This window comes from Centroberyx affinis, unplaced genomic scaffold (assembly GCF_046629955.1).
Source record: "Centroberyx affinis isolate AG114_WGS23_722 - 3 ecotype Tasmania unplaced genomic scaffold, CSIRO-AGI_Caff_v1 ptg004932l_1, whole genome shotgun sequence".
In the NCBI taxonomy this organism is placed as follows: Eukaryota; Metazoa; Chordata; class Actinopteri; order Beryciformes; family Berycidae; genus Centroberyx; species Centroberyx affinis.
This window is the reverse complement of record NW_027282424.1, coordinates 276,424-294,947: the sequence shown is the minus strand read 5'-3', so window position 1 is coordinate 294,947 and position 18,524 is coordinate 276,424. Positions and strand designations below refer to the sequence as shown.

Sequence of the window (18,524 nt, the reverse complement as noted above, 5' to 3'; positions counted from 1 at the left end):
AGGTTTAAGGTTAGAATTAGGACTAGGTTTAGATTAGAGTTAAGGTTATTTTAGGGTTAGGATGTGGGATTACGGTTAAAATTAGAATTCGGTTTAGGTTAGGCATGTAGTGGAGAGGGTTATGGTTAGGATCATGGGTTAGGCAACGAAGGTTCTCACGAGTGCAGCAATACAAACATATGTGTACATGCACATTTCACACATTTCACTCACCCTCTAGCAGGAAAGCGGCTTGCTTGCGGAAGATCTCCACCAGCATGTCGTCTAACTCCACTTCCTGAAGCTTGGCCAATAGTTGCTCTTCGTTGCGACACACTTTCTCCTGGGCGTACAGGCCGTCGGGCATCACTCTCTGCTGCCCTAAGCCAATCAGAGCCGTCTCTACAGCGAGCGACGAGAACGTCTCACCCTCCTCCAGGAAGCGCTGCGCCGGGAAGAGGGGATGCTCCGTCCTCTTCGCTGGACCCAGGGAGCCTTGGGGGAGCGGAGGAAAAGGATGAGGATGAGAAAAGGTAGCAGAGAGGAGGAGACGGGGCAAGAGACAGCGAGAGAAAATTGTCCCTTTGGGCTGTGGATTGATCCAAGTATTGATAAATCTATTGATCTATTTGTTCTTTCTGGTGTTCTTTTCCAGTGTGTGCATTCTCCTGAGGATGATAATCATGTATTTTAATGGCTTAATGATGCCTTGGCAGGCCTCACAGTTCATCCCAGGAGGATTAACAGTCCCCAATGAAACACACACACACTCACACAGAGATATAAGGGGAAAAAAACACCACAATGCTATTAGTCTTAATTGAAAACTTTCACGACTAGCCAGCAAGTCAGTACCTTCAACATAGCGCCTGCACCCAGGATCAGGACACCTACTTTAGACTGGTGACTAAATGCAATTGAGGGTGTGAAGTGGCTGTCCTTTCTCCTAGCGATGTGAAATTCGTCTTACTGAGCTCCCTGCATATTTAATGCATTTTAATTGGAGTGTTTTTCCTGCCGCATTTCTTATTCATGAGCTGTTATTGGAGGATGACTGGAGGCCAATCAGCACGTCCGTGTCATCACTGCTGATTGGAACCTGAGGGCCTGTGTGGCTCTACCAGAAAGATGCAATCACTGCAGTGTAGCTGTTCCAGGCAGAAGCGCACTCAGGGAAATGTGTGTGTGTGTGCGTTAGTGTGTGCGTGTACCTGAGAAGTCGAAGAAGGCCGCGCCCCCCTCCTCGCTGCCCCGCCCCGTCTCCATGAGGGTGCTGAACAGCGTGCCGATGGGGTCCAGAGGGTGGCCCACCCAGCCCTCCAGGTTGGTGACTGAGGTGATGCCTTTATGGAGCAGCTCTAGAGTAGCACACACACACTGTTAACATGCTATTTATACACCTTGGTGTGTTACTATGGTGCTACGCTGAATAGAGCATTGTAACTGGATAAGGAAGTTAGTAGCATAGTAAATCCAGAACTTGTATGCCTGCTTATGTTTGATTTGCAGATTTGGAAGGTTGAATGCCCTTAAAAGTAATAATAATATTAACACAGAAAAGGCCAATTAACATGTTATACATTTTAAAATAGCATTCTGTGGTTTGGGCTTGGGTTTAAAGTTAGTCCTGATATAACATTTAAAATGGGCACAAAAGCACTGTAGCTCCATAGTGCAAAAAAAAAAAATCTTAAATCAATCATCTTAAAATATTTTTGTGGGCCCATAGATAGAAAAATGACAGAACTCAAAAAATAGAGGTGAGATGATTTAAAAAAAGGATGAATAACAACATAAACTAGGAGTACTTTCTCTATGGCTCAGAGCTACAGACTAGAATAATAAAACATAATGTTCTGGATTACAGCATCAGACTAAAATGTAAGACTGAGCAGAGGCAAGGCCGACCTTTCTTGTGAGTGCCGAAGAACTCCAGCTGTTTCTGCTGTTGCCTCCGCAGCGTGTTGACTATAGCGATGGCCAGCCGGAGCGCCTCCTTGGGGTAACCATGTGACCTCAGAGCATCGACCCGGGCGCATGCAGTCGGGACATGCTCTGTGGGGGGGGGGGGGGGGGGGAACATGAGACATTTCAATTCCTCCCTCTATTTCTCTTATTCATTTCATGAGTCTCTCCTCTAACACCCCCCCGTGTCCCTCTCCGTCTGTCCGTCCTCTCTCACCATGCCACAGGGGCCACCCTCGGGCGTCGAAGAGCGAGCTGTCGTGGTTGTCGTGGTAACAGTAGTTGATGTAGAGGTCTTCGGTGATGATGTGCTGCAGGTGGGAGTCCTGCCAGTGGAGGTCGCAGGCCTCGATCGCCCGCGTGAACACTGTCCGGTGAGGCCGAGTCAGCGAGTCTGGGAGAGAGGCACACCCGAGTCAGATAGTGTGTGTGTGTGTGTGTGTGTGTGTGTGTGTGTGTGTGTGTGTGTGTAAAAGTCCACCTCCTTCTAGTAGACGCAAAAAACATCAATACAACAATTCAGTGCCATTACTGACAAAAACACATTGTGTTTTCCACCTGAGCAGGCTACCATCTCACTCAAAACATTGTTCTTACTGCCTAATAGAAATGTTAAGGCGTCTATTTTTTCTAATTTAGCGCAGGCACAGACAGGAGCAGAGGCCAGTAATAGCTGGAGGACCTCTACTGTGTTATTGGGATCATTCTATTAGCCACACAAAAGCTAATAAGAGCAGCTCGCAGGCACAGAGATTGCGGGAACGAGACTTGATTAAAAGAGAGAGGAGGGCGGAGAGAGAGAGAAGACTTAGCACAAAGAAGCCGAGCCGAGGAAGAGGAAAGACGGCAGGAATACATGGAAACCGCGTAAGGGAGCAGATGAAGAAATGGGAGGATGGTGTTTGGCGATGTGAGAAGGGGAAATTCAAGGAGTTCGGAGGTAAAAAAAAAGAGAAAAAAAAGAGGGGACGTGTCTGTGTTTGGCTGGGTGTTCTCTCACCTGGGCTGCCAGGGGGCCCTGGGGCAGAGCGTTGGTCAGGTTGGTCAGCTCGTTGCCATGGTTACCGTCCTCCAAGGGGCAGACGTCCACGCTGTTCCACCTGCGAAGCTGCCGGAGCCAAAAGCCCTTCTGCTCCGGCTTACAGTGAGGGTTCAACACAATGCACATCCACAGGGCCCCTGCACACACACAGATAAAAACATTCACATAGGTTTCTCTTTTTCTCTGATCTGACAGTGCTATGCAGGGTCACAGTAAGACTATGGCAATAATGCATTACAGTAATATTGTTACTTTTTCCAGTAATGTATACTGTAACAAATTACTATTTCAATTTCAGTAGTAATATTACAGTCACCACCGCAAACATTGGTTTCTGTTATCACCCCCTTAATGTATGAGGTAGATGTTGAATTATAAGAAATCGTGATTATCCTTTTCCCCCCAATTCTCTTTCTCTTTCTGATTCTCTTTCAGCTGACGCAGGCCCTGAGCTAGCCTGGATGACAAAACGACACTAAAGTTTCCTTTCTCTGGGTGGAATTATTCTCTCTGACGGACGACAAGAACATTTTATATCAATGCTGTTTGATTTCCCTGATCATTCACAGGAGAGGGAACCGAGGTATCATGATTTTTGAAGACGAGAGAGGAAACAATCACAAATTATGGGGTAATGAGTAATGAATTACTGCTCCCAGAGAGTAATAAGTTAAGTAACACTAGTAATGAATAGTACAACACTGGTCACAGTTATGCACAACAGCATTGGAACAGAAGGAGAGGTAATCGACTGTTATACATATCAGTCTAAACCCAAATAAAAGGGAAATTAAAATAGATATGACAATAGAGAATGGTTTCATTATATAAGAATGAGAGGCAGTGGCATAGTGCTGAATACTGTTCCTGCACACACAGACAGACATAAACACTTTTGGCTTGAGAATAAGGCTGGACACACACACAAACGCTTGCACCCACACACACACAAACACACACACACCTACTGAAATTACCTGCAGCACTGGCTAAAACATGAGAGGGGATACAGATTGAGAGAGGAATACAAAGAGAGAGAGAGAGGGACGTAAAAATTAAACGAGAAAAAGGGAGGGAGGAGGGAGGGAGAAATAAAGGGAGAATGACCAGTGAATACGGAAAAGCATAAAAAAGGGAAGAGGAATGACAAAAAAACAGACAGGAAAAGGCGGAAAGAGGTGAAGCGAGAGAAGAGGAAGAAGGGAGGAGAGGCGAGGGAAGGAGGAAGTGAATGTGGGAGGGAGAACGGAGACGGGGGGGAGGGGACGGGAGAAGAGAGGCTTTATCCTCCGTGTCTTTGTTAGGGCTGCATCAAGGACAACAACCAGGAGAAGAGGAAAGGAGAGAGAGAGTGATGTCAGATGGGAGTGAAGAGACAGGGAGAGCAATACTTTGGATGTGGATTAACAGGGGGAGTGAATAAGTGAAGTGAGAGGAATAAAACAAAAGCAGGGGGAGGAATAAGGTGGGAAAGTAGAAAATTATAACCTACTGGCTAATTTCAAAGTGTCGTTTCACATTAGTGGAACATATTTAATACAAGAAGCATACAGTTATGTGAACAGTCAACCACCAACATCATTTTTTTTTTTTTACTTTCTCCAAAAAGATTTACTATTCAACAGATTTCTTGTTTGTTTTTTAACACACACAAACTACACAAAAACGAGGAGCCTGATTTTTCGGAGTGTGTGTATGTGTCCAGTGTCGTAATTAACAATTTTACTAACATTTTTAGATCATTCTGATCACTTCCTACTTCCATGCAAACAAAGAAAAATCCTTTTCCTTCCATTTTTTAGTGTGTTCAACTTACCGGATACATGGTGCACTGAGCAATTATCTCTAATTCATGTTTAAACTGTGCAACGTACTAAAAAGTTGGTTTACCAAATAAATATTGCAACAATTAAATCCGTTTTACCTTTTAATGGGAGACGTGTACACCTATTTGTGTCTCTCTACACCGTTTGCCTGTAAATGAATTGGTCTTACTGATTACTTTTAAGGCTCGACTAGGTCTAAGTTTACATATTTATCAACTGTCAGACTATGGACCTCATATAGATATCTCACACAACTCACCCACTGGTTGTGTGAGTCTCTATGTGCAAGACAGAGAAAAACCTGTCCCATAAAACTGAACATAGCCCTGAACTGCCACAACCACATCTGGGAACCACTGACACCAGAAACCAGAACATTTTGACACATTCATTTTGTTTTGTTGGTCCTTTTACTTTTACAGAATGCACTGATGATTTAGTATTATAATACTAAAGTATTACACATAGATTTATGTAATACTTATGTTCGCTGGGACCTGACTTAACTTCCAAGAGGACGATGGAGGTAATGTGGGTGGGGAAAACCTGGGATTTCAGGTCCCATTATGAATCCCTAATGAACAGGCCTCCACTGTCTGGGCCCTAGGCTTCCAGCCTGAGGAGCATCAGTAACATAAGATTCATCATTTAAATCACCTCCTATAACACGTCTGGTGTATATTCCTGTTGTACTCATTTTTAATACTGCATGTAATTTATATTATAACTGTTCTTTGTTATAACTGACTATTTATTATTGCTGTTGTCTGTAAAAACTGTAACACTGTTTGAAAAGTGATATCCAAGTAAAGTTTATTGTTATCATTTGTTTAGTATTATACATATTATTATAGATATTATTATTACTGAAAGGAAGAGGATCAAGGAGAGGTGTATGCAAAACAAATATCAGACAGTTAGTAGCGGGTCCATTCCTACAGCAGCTTCTTTGTTCAAGGAGACAAAACCAGTCTCTGGATTAATCCTGTATTTCACCCCTGAAATGAAGACTATGTTTCAAACATCCCTCCCTTCTTCGTGAGGCTCCAAGACAGATTCATTAAACCAGTATTGGCCTTTGGTAGATGTATTCCTCTCCTCTCTGTTACACAGACACACACTAGATAAGATTGTGTTTAGATTTGTTTTTCAAGCCAGACGGACAGCAGTGTCCTATACTATAGGCTGTATGGAGTGAAACTCATACAGGAGAACACCCTGGCTACTCATGCATACTTAACTAGCTTCTATATACTACTCATGCCTCCCTACCAGGCATTCCTCTGGCAGGCTGATTACATTAATGATCTACTTTTCCCAAGGGCCTGCATTCTTCTTAAGCTATTTTTAACCTGCACTGAAATGAACTGAAATAGCGGTGAGTGTTGAATAAAGTTACCAGGTAACTGAACCGTTTTTACAATACTTTGAAATTGATTTTTACTCAAAATGAAATGTTTTGTAAAGAAATTGAACTTCATATTAGTGGATTGTATTTTAAATAAATGGATACTGATTCAGTTACTTTAAAATCAATTTTGTGTGTGTGTGTGTGTGTGTGTGTGTGTGTGTGTGTGTGTGTGCTGTTACCTAGTTCGTCCCAAAGTTGCCTGTACTTGTCAGTCATGGTGGTTCCCTGTTGCCTCCACAGTGCCAGTCGGGGGTCGCCCATGAACTGCTCTGTGATCAGTGTTAACATGCGGGCTCCGTTGGAGTCCCTCATCTTCAGCATCTCCCTCACCTGGAGACAGAGAAGACACTGGGTGAAGGAGCTGGGTGGCCAGACGGCTATAGACAACGGTACAACTGTCACAATTCAATACGATGTTTCTAATGTGATGATTACCCCCTTTATATGTAGTGAAAGGCTCTATAAAAGAGCATTGCATCTTGCATAATGATTTCCAGATTATTCTCTCCTGCTGAGGAGCGGGCATTTAGGCGTGGTTAACTGCATTGTGTGCCATTACCTTGCTGAAGAGTAAGTTGAGCTGCTTCCCCGAGCCATGGTACCCGCCCTGGGAGAGAAAGAGCTTGACCTGTTCCTGAACCTGCTCCTCATCCAGATGCCAGCAGTTCTCATCGTCCACACTGGCCCCTGCCGTCGGATCTGGAGCTCCTGCAACAACAGACAGAGAACAGTCGGTAAGTCAGCTGATATGCAGAAATGTAATAATGCACCAATTTAATACTATAATAAACTGACAAACAATCAAATGAAAATCACAGTGTCTTTTAGGGAAGAGCATCACACATGAATATGCAAGCACGGGAACAAAGTTCATTGTTTGCTGTGTTTGCATTAATGCTTTAATGCAGTGCTGGTTAAGCTTAAAATTTGATCAATAACAGAAAATGTGCAAAATCTGCAAAAATAATTGGCCTACAAGCCAAGGAATACATTACACATTTTAAACACTCAACACATATCACAGGGGAGGAGTGGATCCATAAGACCCACGTGAAATGGGTCCCACTAAAAGCCACAAATTACCACAAAATGTACCAGAAAGTAGTACAACATTGTACCCCAACTACCAAAAAGTACCACAAACTACTCCAAAGTATACCACCACATACCTCAATATATATCTTTTGCCTGGAAATCTCCTCAGACTAGTTATGTTTAGATGGATACAGAACAATTATGACCTTACTCTGATAGACATAATCAGACTAAGGCATTTACATGACAGTTTTTAGAGCATTGCTTTAATCAATTTAATTGGATTATGAATGTTGGCCTACATGTAAATGAGGAATCATATATACTGTACCACTATGAAAAATGTGAAGTACCCAAAAGTACCACAAAGTTGAACCAAAATCCACCAAAGTCTACCACAAAGTGTACCCCAAAATATTACAATGCACTGCATAGTCAACTACAAGATATCCCAAAAGTTACCTCAAAGTCCCCAAAAGCATAACACAACAGAGGACCCAAAGGACAATGAATTGTATTGGTTACACCAAAGTACCCAAAGTACCACAAAAGCAACTACAATCTACTACAATGTGTATCACAATGTACACAAAATGACATTAGTGTACCAAAAACAACTGGCGATAACCCCAAAGTACCACGAAACATATTTACAATGAAGTGTACCTCAAAGTACCCTAAAGAACCACATAGTACCACAAGCTACCTCAAGATGTCACAAAGTACCCCAAGGTATACCACTAGGTACCCCAGAGTAACTAAGCGTACCCCTACCACAAAGTATCCAATAACGTTTACCACAGTGCAGGACAAAATGTACCACAAAAGTGCCTAAAAGTTACTCAAAGGACCACAAACTACCCCATCGTACTGTGACAGTCCTTTTAAGAGTACCACAACATACCCCGAAAGCTTTCCGAGTTCCAACATACTGCAAAGTGAACCCTTAAGTACCCTTACACACAGTACCCCAAAGTGCACCTCAAAGGCACCCCAAAGTGTACAATAATATATCTCTGAAGTTCCATTGTACCATTAAAGGTTTGGCTGGTGTATTCTTGCTAAATGTTCAGGGAGACAGACTGTTTTGGCTGAGTCGTTACTGAAGGTCAGCTGGCGGGGGCCGAATCCATAAAGTTTAGGCTATTTTTACTCAACACGCTGCTTTCAGACAAACTTCATATCTGTAATCAGGGCTGTTTTTCTGACATGGCGACAGAAAATCCATACAAGAGCGACACCTTGCAAAAATGCAGAATTCTGTATATGGAGCACCGGTTTTAATTTTTCTCTCTCAACAATATACCCATGTGTTTTCCAAATTTAAAAGATGATGTGAAAACATAAAAGTAAACGTAACTGTTGAATTTTCTTAATCTGCAGTTTACTGCTCTTTAGCTGGGGTGTGGGGGTTCACTTCAGCGTTGTCACTGACCAGTCTCAAGTCCAAAACGTCATCAGTCTGGTCTAGGTCTATGGACTTATTTGACTTGGCTCAGACGTGGATTATAAGCATGTAAGTCTGAGGAAGAGCTCTTTGCTCGAAACGTCACTTCTTTATTCTTCATATGGGAGCATTTTTGTGTGTGGATCTTCTGTCGTATTTCACGTGGGTTACATGGGTTTTCTTGTATTCTGTCTTATTTCCTCTCCTGCCGATGGATACTAGTATATTTCAGAACCTGAACACGCAGGAGCTGACCAAAGATTCTCCTCTATGGAAGGAGGCATAGCTGTTACAGGCTGGCAGCGCCCCATGGTGTTAACTGTCACATTCAGATGTCTGGTAATTTGACTTGTATGTCAAGTTACGCAATCAGCTATCTGGTATAAAAACGTCATTCATGGGAGTATATAGAGGAGTAGGGTCAGGCTTATAGAGTTATATATGGAGGGACCATGTGTTTGTCAGTCAGTGGGAGCTGCCTGTCTGTCAAATCGCCTTTTCTCCGTCTCCTTTTTGCAATCACATTCATGGGAAATTCACTATTTTTCTGTGGATCTGACCGCAATTTGGAACTAACACTGGCTTCAATTTTCTGATGGCAAAGCATTTGACTCCGCCAAAGGGGAAATACCTGCCTGGACATCACTGATGGAGGTGTGGCCAGAAGTGAACGATTTTCTGCCCCTAGAAGCCCATGCAGGATTTAATTTGAAAGATGTTGGAATTAAGTGCAGGATTAATGCTATTCGCTGTATAGAAGTCATATAACCATGTTACAGCTCAAAAAATATGATTTAGGGCTGATGCGCTCTCTAAATCATCGAAAATACCATGATAAAAACATGGAGAGAAGACATGCGATCAATAATCTGTGCATGTAAGATTAAAAAACAAGGGGGCATACATATATACTGTATGTCTTTTATTATATTATTGGGTATTTGAACATTTAATAGGTACTTTGTGGTATACTTTGGGTGACTTTACGGTATTCCCTGCAGCCTTTCAGGATACTTTGTGCTCCACACTGTGGTACTTAATGGTACTCTGTGGTACACTTTAATGTTCTTTGTGGAACTTAATGGGTTTTTGCAGAACCCCAACAAAGCAATGGCCCAAACATACACACAAGCATACACACACATGCATTCCTGCAGTGCGCTCAACTCAGATTTGGCCTGATTTAAGTGTGTGTGTGTGTATATATATGTGTGTGTGTGTGTAATGCATCACAGCCTGATCAAAGTGCTTTTCTCCTGTTCTCCGAAATAGCTTGTTTTTCCTGAGTTCTCTCCCAGGATGGCAGCTCCCAGCCGGAGTTTCACTGGTGCGAGACAGAGGGAATCTAACACAGGTACCGGCATTTTGCTTTTCCATATGTTTCTGTGTACTTTAGTGCAGTGATTCTCAACCTTTTTCATATCAAGGACCCCTAATTTAGTCCACATTAGAGCCACAGACCCCCATTTGATGAGATTTTGTCTCTCTGACCCAAATCTGAGAATATTTGTATGTTAGATATGATTTTGTCCAGAATTCCATGACTGTCTGTATTGTAGGTAGAGAGATAACAGTGAAACTATGATCAGAATAGTCATTCTTCTACATTTTTAATTGTGTTAACTTCTTATAAATGAAATAATGGTGACTTTTAAAAATTCATCAATATGCTGGGGACCCCCTGGAACCCTCTCAAGGACCCCTGGTGGTCCCCGGACCCCCCTGTTGAGAACCACTGCTTTAGTGTGTCCATGTACTTCCATGCAAATCCATGTGAGTTCTGAGCCACAGACATTGTGATACAACAAAGACAAACTCCAGTCTCCACTCCTTGTCTCCTTCCTGGTCTTTCCCACCCTCTTCCTCCCCTCCCCCCCCGTCGCCCCCCCACTCACCGTGGACCTGGTTGATCTCGGAGTTCTGCGACAGTATCTCGTCTGCTAGCTTCTGCGCGGTCGGCAGCACCTCGGTGTGGTGCACCGTGATCAGGTACTGGACAAACTTCTGCAGCTGGTCTCTGTTCATCTGGAAAAGAGTCTCCGAGATGGGCAGGCGCAGTTTGACCTGCTCGGGCTTCCGTACCCGGTACAGCGACAGCGCCACGACGTGGGCGCAGTAGAAGATGTCCTTGTTGCCGCAGCCGCACGTCACCGCCGTGATCTTGCAGCGGTCGAAGCTGACGCTCACGCTGCAGACCAGCTCGGGCTCCGAAGCCGTGGCCGGCTCCCTTACCGTGCCGCTGAGGTGAAACCCTGCAAGAGGGAACAGAGAAAAGACAAACCTCTCCATCATCTGGCCCGATGACTCTGTGTTATGACATTCGCAATCAATAAGCAGCTAGACTGAGTAAGAGATAAAACAGATGGTTTTAGATGACAAAAATATCAATGGGCTGGAAGAAGAAGAAGAAGAAGAAGGCCGCCACTGGCACATACTCTGCCTTTCTACCTTTCTCTCTTTACATCCCTCCCCCGGTTTATCTTTTTCCGTCTCTGGTTTCTGTTCTTCACAGGGGTCGATTCAGACAACTGCCTAATGCAATAGATACACACAGGCTATCTGAATAATGACTGGGTTACAGCTAACTCACTATCTGTGCTACCCGTCTCTCTTTATACCTGTTAGCATTGCAGTGTTATTCCTTTCTACCATTTTACAGCCTGCTGACTAACTAAACAGGCAGACAAAATATAAAATAAATACATTATTGGAGATGGGAATTGCAAATGAGGGCCGCGCTTTTTCCTGTAATTTTCCACTTAACCCCATTTTTATATGACTATCTATAGAATTAGCAAATCATAGGATCAAGCTCTCTAGCTCTTCTCCAGTCGAGAGAGAGAGAGAGAGAGAGAGAGAGAGAGAGAGAGAGAGAGAGAGAGAGAGAGAGAGAGAGAGAGAGAGAGAGAGAGAGAGAGAGAGAGAGAGAGAGAGAGAGAGAGAGAGAGAGATTCTCATTTCCCTTCCACAGCACCTCCACTGCTTATCTGGCCCCTCTCCTGGTTTAGCAAGAGCTCACATGCAAGAACCTAGGGGTTTTTAGGTGGATGGGGGTGAAGAGAGACAGAGAGCCAGATTTGGATCTGGATATGACCATGCCATGCAGTCAAACTCCTAGCCTATGAGCTTAACATTTCTCAGATGAAGACTGGCTGACCTAGACTAATGTCCGTGGGCTGAGGAAGAAGAATCAGACCACTGCAACAGCAAAACGCGATGTCTAAAATGAGAAGGTTCAAAGAAGACCAAAAATAGAGTAAAAAGTAAAAAGAGAACAGTGAGGAGCAGCAGACCTTGTGCACACAACTAGTGAACCAGTTTAGCTGCCTCTTTGGTTCCAGACTGGGTCTCAGACTGGGCCAGGACTGACCAGGACCAGGAGTCAGTATGCTGTCTTGTGTCCATTTTAACCAAAGTCATGATAAACATTTTTGTGTAATTACAGAGGGGCGATCCAAGTGAGTAAAAGCCTGTGTTTGACTGGGTTAGTGGGCTACCAGTGATAACAGATGGTCTCAGAGGCTCGGTCACAGCAAAATGGATGAACCCATCTAGTGGCGTTTGGTACTGTGAAGCACAGTAATGCTCTCCTACTCTGGCTATTTATGAGTGTATACAGTGTGTGTGTGTGTGGTTATGAGGAGAGTCTATGCCAGTTTGGAAAGCTGAACCACTTCACTGTGGGTCACAAAGACAGCAGGCCATAAGATTGAAGGATACTTTTCCTGTGACATTTAGACCTTAGACCTCACTCAGTATCATGAGTACCACACACACACACTAACATAAACACTCACTGAGAGTATAAAGATTAACTGATTCAAAGACCTTTGATGCAGCTGCCCTGATTCAAACACCTTAAACTGACCTAAAGCATCTGAAAAAAAGCATTTATCGACATGCAACTCAATTTGTCTTACAAGGAGACATACACAAAAATTGCAGATACAAACACACAGAGGGTACTTATGCATGCACACACACAGTCCTTATTATAGTCCTCCATTATAAAGAAAATAATTATATTATTTGTTTGTTGTCCGCCCAGAGATTTATTTAGCATCATGCATATGAACTGGCATATGAATTGAAAAAATCATAACCTGGCCAATTGCAAGGCCAATTAAGCCATGATGACAGACAGTGACAGATGACAGACAACATTAGCCATCTAGTGTTACACTACTAGATTATTTTTTGAACCAAAGAAAATGTTTTGATAAACGTCCTACCAAAGAGCCTTTTCTGGGTCAAAGCATGTGTTTTGGGGAGTGTAAATAAATCATTTGGGAGCTGACAGCCCTTTTTCACAGTAGTGCAAAGCACAGCTGATCACATTCATCTTCAAAGAAGTAAGGTAGTGGGCAAAAGCTAAAGTAGATTCAAAAACCAGAAACCATCAGAGTCCATCAGCTAGAGTTCTCTAGTCAGATATACTATAAAAGCCGTCGTTTTCAGCTACTGAATATGGCTGCCCAGTTCTCATGTCAGCGTTGCAACACAGCACAAGTTGTGAAGTCAGTTATTGTATGTCAGTGAGACAAGGCATCAGGCATTTCCTGGTAGTCTTGACATGACACATGACATCTCTAGGTTCAGACGTGGGAGTGATCATTCATTTAACCAGGTTAGGAATGCCCTAGAGGTCTAATGTGCTGAATCAGGTGTTGCAATAATACTGATATCTGAAGACAAGAGTTGTGGGGGAAAGAACTACGGAAAAAGAGGGGTAACAGAGAGAGAGAAAAGAAACAGAGAGAAAGACTACGAGAAAACAATCAGACAGAGAGAGTCATACAGATATCGAGAAAGCCATGTCAGTTCTGATTGCTCGCTTTGCTATTGAGCAGGCAGATATGAAACAACACTGCATCACACTTCACACAACCACAAGTCCACATCCTGTCTTTCACACACACACACACACACACACACACACACACACACACACACACACACAAACGCATGAGGCTCTCCCTTGCGTAGCCCTGCCCCAGTCATGCCTGGCCCACAGCTGAACTACTGACGTAAGGGAAAGAGAGAGACAGAGAGAGAGAGAGAGAGAGAGAGAGAGAGAGAGAGAGAGAGAGAGAGAGAGAGAGAGAGAGAGAGAGAGAGAGAGAGAGAGAGAGAGAGAGAGACATTGAGTGAGTAGGGGAAGGGAAGAGAGAGAGAGTTGCTAAACAGAGAAGGAGACCGCTGGGCTGCTGGAAAAATTGGAATGCCCTCAGCTGAGTGCCGTGTGGGTGTGTGTGTTTATATATGTGTGAGTGCGTGAGTGTGTGTGTGTGTGTGTGTGTGTGTGCACGTGCAAGAGTATATGCTTGGCGGCGTGCCAAAGCCCTGAGCTCAGCATTCTGTAATGCACTTCCTCCCTCTGTCTCTCTGCTTCACAGCTTGCATAATACCGCTCTGTGCACTGCACAGCAACCAAACTTAACTCCTTCACTGCCACCACAACATAACACACTGGCCTGGCAACCAAGCTTAAACCCTTCACTGCCAATTAAGCCTGGGGGTAGTGAACTTAAGCCTTCAGTACAGGATTCAGTACAAGAGGATGGCTCTTTAAGGCAATACGGCGAGGGTGTTTTTTTGTTTATGTGGTCCAAAGCGAGGCTTGGACCTCGGCCTGTGAAAGAGCAGCAGCTCCCTGCAGAGCTCAGTCTAAGGACCCTTCATGCCAGAGGCTGTCTGCTACACTACCGACTCACACTGTGGCTGCAGGGGGTCGTTCTCAGCGCTGTGGCCAAAGCCTTCAGTTAACAGGGAGCTCAGGACACAAAAAAGCCAGCGAAAACCCCCCAGTCCATTACACACACCAGTCCTCCATTCATCTCGGCCTCCAAAGCTGGCCAGTCAAGCGTGAGTGAAGGCTTTTTCTTATAGCCTAGGTGTGCTTAGTGTGTGTATGTGTGTATGTGTGTGTGTGTGTGTGTGTGTGTGTGTGTGTGTGTGCTTCTGATGACAATGGGGAACCTAATCTCTCACCCATGGAGACACAGAGGTACCTTTGGGGCTGGGGAAGGAGAAGCAAGCGACCAATCAACAGATATGAAGCGCTGATTACCATCTGTGCTTAATGACTGGTTTCAGATCAGCTTCCCATTACACTCACGCTACACACAGAGTGTCAACGCCGGCTCAAAACAGGCACAGTGTTAAGCCTGCTGATTGTTTTTTGTGATTCTAGTGTAGCCGCGATCTAAAGAAAGACGGCATCGAGGAGGAAAATATTTCTGGCTATTGATTAGACCATCCATCGCCATGGTAACTGATACCCCTGAAAAACATCCAGTGCGACAATGTGACACAAAATCAGTGAATCCCCCCCCCCCCCCTTGCATCTGCTATGAACAGGGCAGCCAATCATGTAAAGGCCCATTGAGGCACCTCTGCCAGTTAGCCAATAGGGACAGAGATCCACAGACAACAATACAATGTATGAAGGGAAAGGGCGAGTTGTAAAAAAAAGAGAGAGAGAGAGAGAGAGAGAGCGAGAGAGTGTACAAAAGGAAGGTGGGAGGTGTGTTGTCTGTAGGAGACAGGAGACAGTGGGTGCAATGCAGATTGCGTGTGTGTGTGTGTGGGTGTGTGTGTGTGTGTGTGTGTGTGGTAAGGAGCTAGAGGATGCTCTGCCACGCAAGCTCAAAATTAGGTCAATGAGGATTTGAGTTAACTGGGTCAATCTGTGTCCCTCTTAAGCAATCTCCAACCGCTCCTCACAGTATGAACATACCAATTAACGCTCTCCGGATGTGTGTGTGCGCGCATGGTGTGTGTGTGTGTGTGTGTGTGTGTGTGTGTGTGTGGGCAAGCACACGCCACTTAACAGAAAGGTCATACCTGGCAGCACCAGTCTAGCCTTAAAATGGCTTCAGTTGTAATTAGGAAAAAACAGACTACAGCCACTCTACTGTCCAACACCTGAATAAAGTCAATAGTAGAAGCAGTCTATAATTCAGTCATCTAAGTTTTGCCCCAAAGCACTTTTCTTTGGTACATCTAGAAATAGCACTGAAACTGCACTGAAATACTCCAAGCAGGAAGGGAATCGTTCACAACCAACTGGACAGAAATTCCTCGGCTCCGTCAGAAAAACAAGAGGCCGCCTTTACAACAGATGAGAAAATGCAAATGGCCCCGTCACTCAGACAACAAAACGACTCCTCCGGCGGACGCCATTGAAGCCGCTGTTTTATGGTGTCCATTTCGCTGCCCAATAAAGGGACCTCGTCTGAAATTTTGTGTCTAATTGCTGCCGTTCAGGCTCCAACGAGGCCTGCCAGGTCTGCAGTGAGCACCGGGGGAGGAAGGCTGGCCCCTCCATGAAAAGGAGGCACGGCACTCCAAAGAACGGCTCCATCTGCCAATGTGAGAGAGTTGGGGCTTTTTAACAGTGTGAGTTCACCAGGGGAAACCTCCCGGTGCTTGTTATCACCACAGATAGTGGCGGCGACACTTCTATCTATTATTAATATATATATTTAAGTGATAACGACTCAAGGCTGTGGAAGAGTCGGATTCGGCAACTAGCACACACACACACACACACACACACACCGTGTTTTTCTTACACGTCCACACAAGAAAAAACAGAAACTAGGGCTACAACAATAACTGCATTATCACCAATACCACAGAGTTGGGACATTTAGTGCAAATACTATTATAACAGCTGTTGTTTATTGCTTTATTGTTCATTTTTTGCCAGTTGAACATTATCACTTGCATGATGGCACCCTATGGTGTGTATTCTCAAAAATGATCATTAAAACAATTGTTTTGTTATCTATGTTCCTACTGTGAGCCACACTGAGGGTCTGCTGCAAAGCTGTTGCACAAGTGAGCTGCAAGACAACTTCACTGCTTTTTGTAAAGGTGTGGACCAGTCTGTAAGACTTGGTCCACAAGGGGGAAACGGTTTGACTGTGTTCAGTTAACAAATGTCTTGGCTGCACTAACATGGACTAACTGACAGAACTGCCTTAAAAAGGTTAAACCAGGCAACAACACACCATACACTATTTTAACACTGTTTCTAATCATTTCAGAACAAATATGAAACAAGAACATTCACCTTGTGATGCTGGAGGAGGCATCAGTTTTGAAATGACAAAACACAGGTAAGGGCAGTCTACTTCATTTCACCCTATACTAATAACGTGATGGCAACAGATATTCCATTGGATGTTGAAAATGTGAAAATGCTAAGGTTCTTCACTTCTGTCTAATAAAGTGCCTAACATGTTTATTTTTAATGTAATACTAGGTGATGTAGAACAACAGACATGTAATAAGAGGCAGCTGCCTACAAGTGATGTAACCTGCAATATTTCTTGTATTGAATGCGAAGCATGACCTTAAAATATTTGGCCTATTTTCACTGCCAGAAATTGCAAAGACAAAAGAGCCAATGAATATGGCATCTAAAGTCTCCAAAAAGCTGTCATTTTTTAATATTGTTTTATTATTGTTATAATGATTTTAGATTATACTGATGCCAAGAATTTTACCACTCACTTTGGCAATGCACTTGTCTTCAAATAAGCCATTGACAGTGTGACACTTATCAGGTGAGCGAGAGTCTTCCCTAAGTTTTAATGGTGTGAGAACTGATCTGACAAAGTAGGCTAAACATGGAAGTACATCACAACATTGCTTGTATCATAGCTTCTAGACACTATTATAATGTTTGGCTTGCTATTCTGCTTACATTTGGCTGACTGTATGCTTTTAAAGAAAACTCTGCAGGCTACAAAGAAACAATAGCTTAATTATGAATATTGAATTAGTATTACTACTACTATTCCAGGCTTGCCTAATTCTGATTATGAAAGTTCACATTTTTCACCAAATCTGCTTGCCTGGTGCTAATAGTCAAGGAAAAGTCGATCTTGTGCAAAAAAGGTTGCACACCCCTAGCTATCTATTATAGCTGTAGAGGACACCGCCTGCATCTTATAAGGAGTGAGAGGTTCAGAGAAATAAGGCAGAACAGTGACTAATGAAAATAGAGAACCAAATAGGCCCAGAATGAAGAAGCAGAAGAAAGGAGGAGGCAGAGGGACAAAAAGAGGCCAAAGGTATTTAAGTTGTCAATGAATCAGAGAGCAGCAATGTGCAACCCAATCCATTCCACACTACAAATTAACACATACTAGTGGAGACAGCACCGCATGCAATAGCTTTAACACCGGCCAAATCACACAAGCAGGCACACACACACACACACACACACACACACGGGTTTATGCACAGTTCCTTGAGTAAACAGCCTACTCCACAGAGGGCCAGGGAAAGGAAAACACACGCGGTCTCATCAGCATTTCTACATGCATGTCTCTTGCCTGAGACGAGGAGGGGCCATCAGTCTGAGGTTTGGCAGCGAGCTTCGAGAAGGACAGAAGAGGATTTCCCCCTCCCTCTCTTCTCGCATTTGAAAGCATCTCTTCCCCCCCCCCCCCCCCCCCCGTGCGCTCGGTGCAAGTCATTTGTTTAGCCTCTGAGGACCATGGGCAGGCCGGCCAAGACGCCTCTCCTCTCCAAATGCATCCCGTTCCCACCGCTAACATAAAGCGCGACTTCCAGAAAAATACTCACTGGTTGTGCTGGTATGGAGTAGAGGCGGTCGCCAAGATAGAAATTCCAATACAACACCAATAAATATTAGTTAAAATACAGGCTAGTGAGAATGTTTTCGGGTTTGCTCACATGTTGCACAAGGTTGTCTGTAGTTAATTCGTTAAAATGCTGTTTTCTAACAGTATTCTACAAATCATTTTGGGTAAAGAGCAACAAGAAGTGATACATCCAAGG

The 18,524-nt window shown here is 43.9% G+C and overlaps 1 protein-coding gene across 1 annotated transcript in view; it reads right to left on the bottom strand.

The window, feature by feature from the left end:
- Positions 1-18,524, bottom strand: part of zswim6 (zinc finger, SWIM-type containing 6) — a 39,512-nt gene that overhangs the window by 7,643 nt on the left and 13,345 nt on the right. The window contains exons 2-9 of the mRNA XM_071545492.1: positions 10,601-10,957; positions 6,783-6,931; positions 6,403-6,553; positions 2,946-3,123; positions 2,162-2,340; positions 1,888-2,034; positions 1,191-1,337; positions 214-474 (exon numbers count right to left, since the gene is read on the bottom strand). Coding sequence (XP_071401593.1) covers positions 214-474; positions 1,191-1,337; positions 1,888-2,034; positions 2,162-2,340; positions 2,946-3,123; positions 6,403-6,553; positions 6,783-6,931; positions 10,601-10,957 — 1,569 coding nt within the window. The remainder of the gene's footprint in view (positions 1-213; positions 475-1,190; positions 1,338-1,887; positions 2,035-2,161; positions 2,341-2,945; positions 3,124-6,402; positions 6,554-6,782; positions 6,932-10,600; positions 10,958-18,524) is intronic.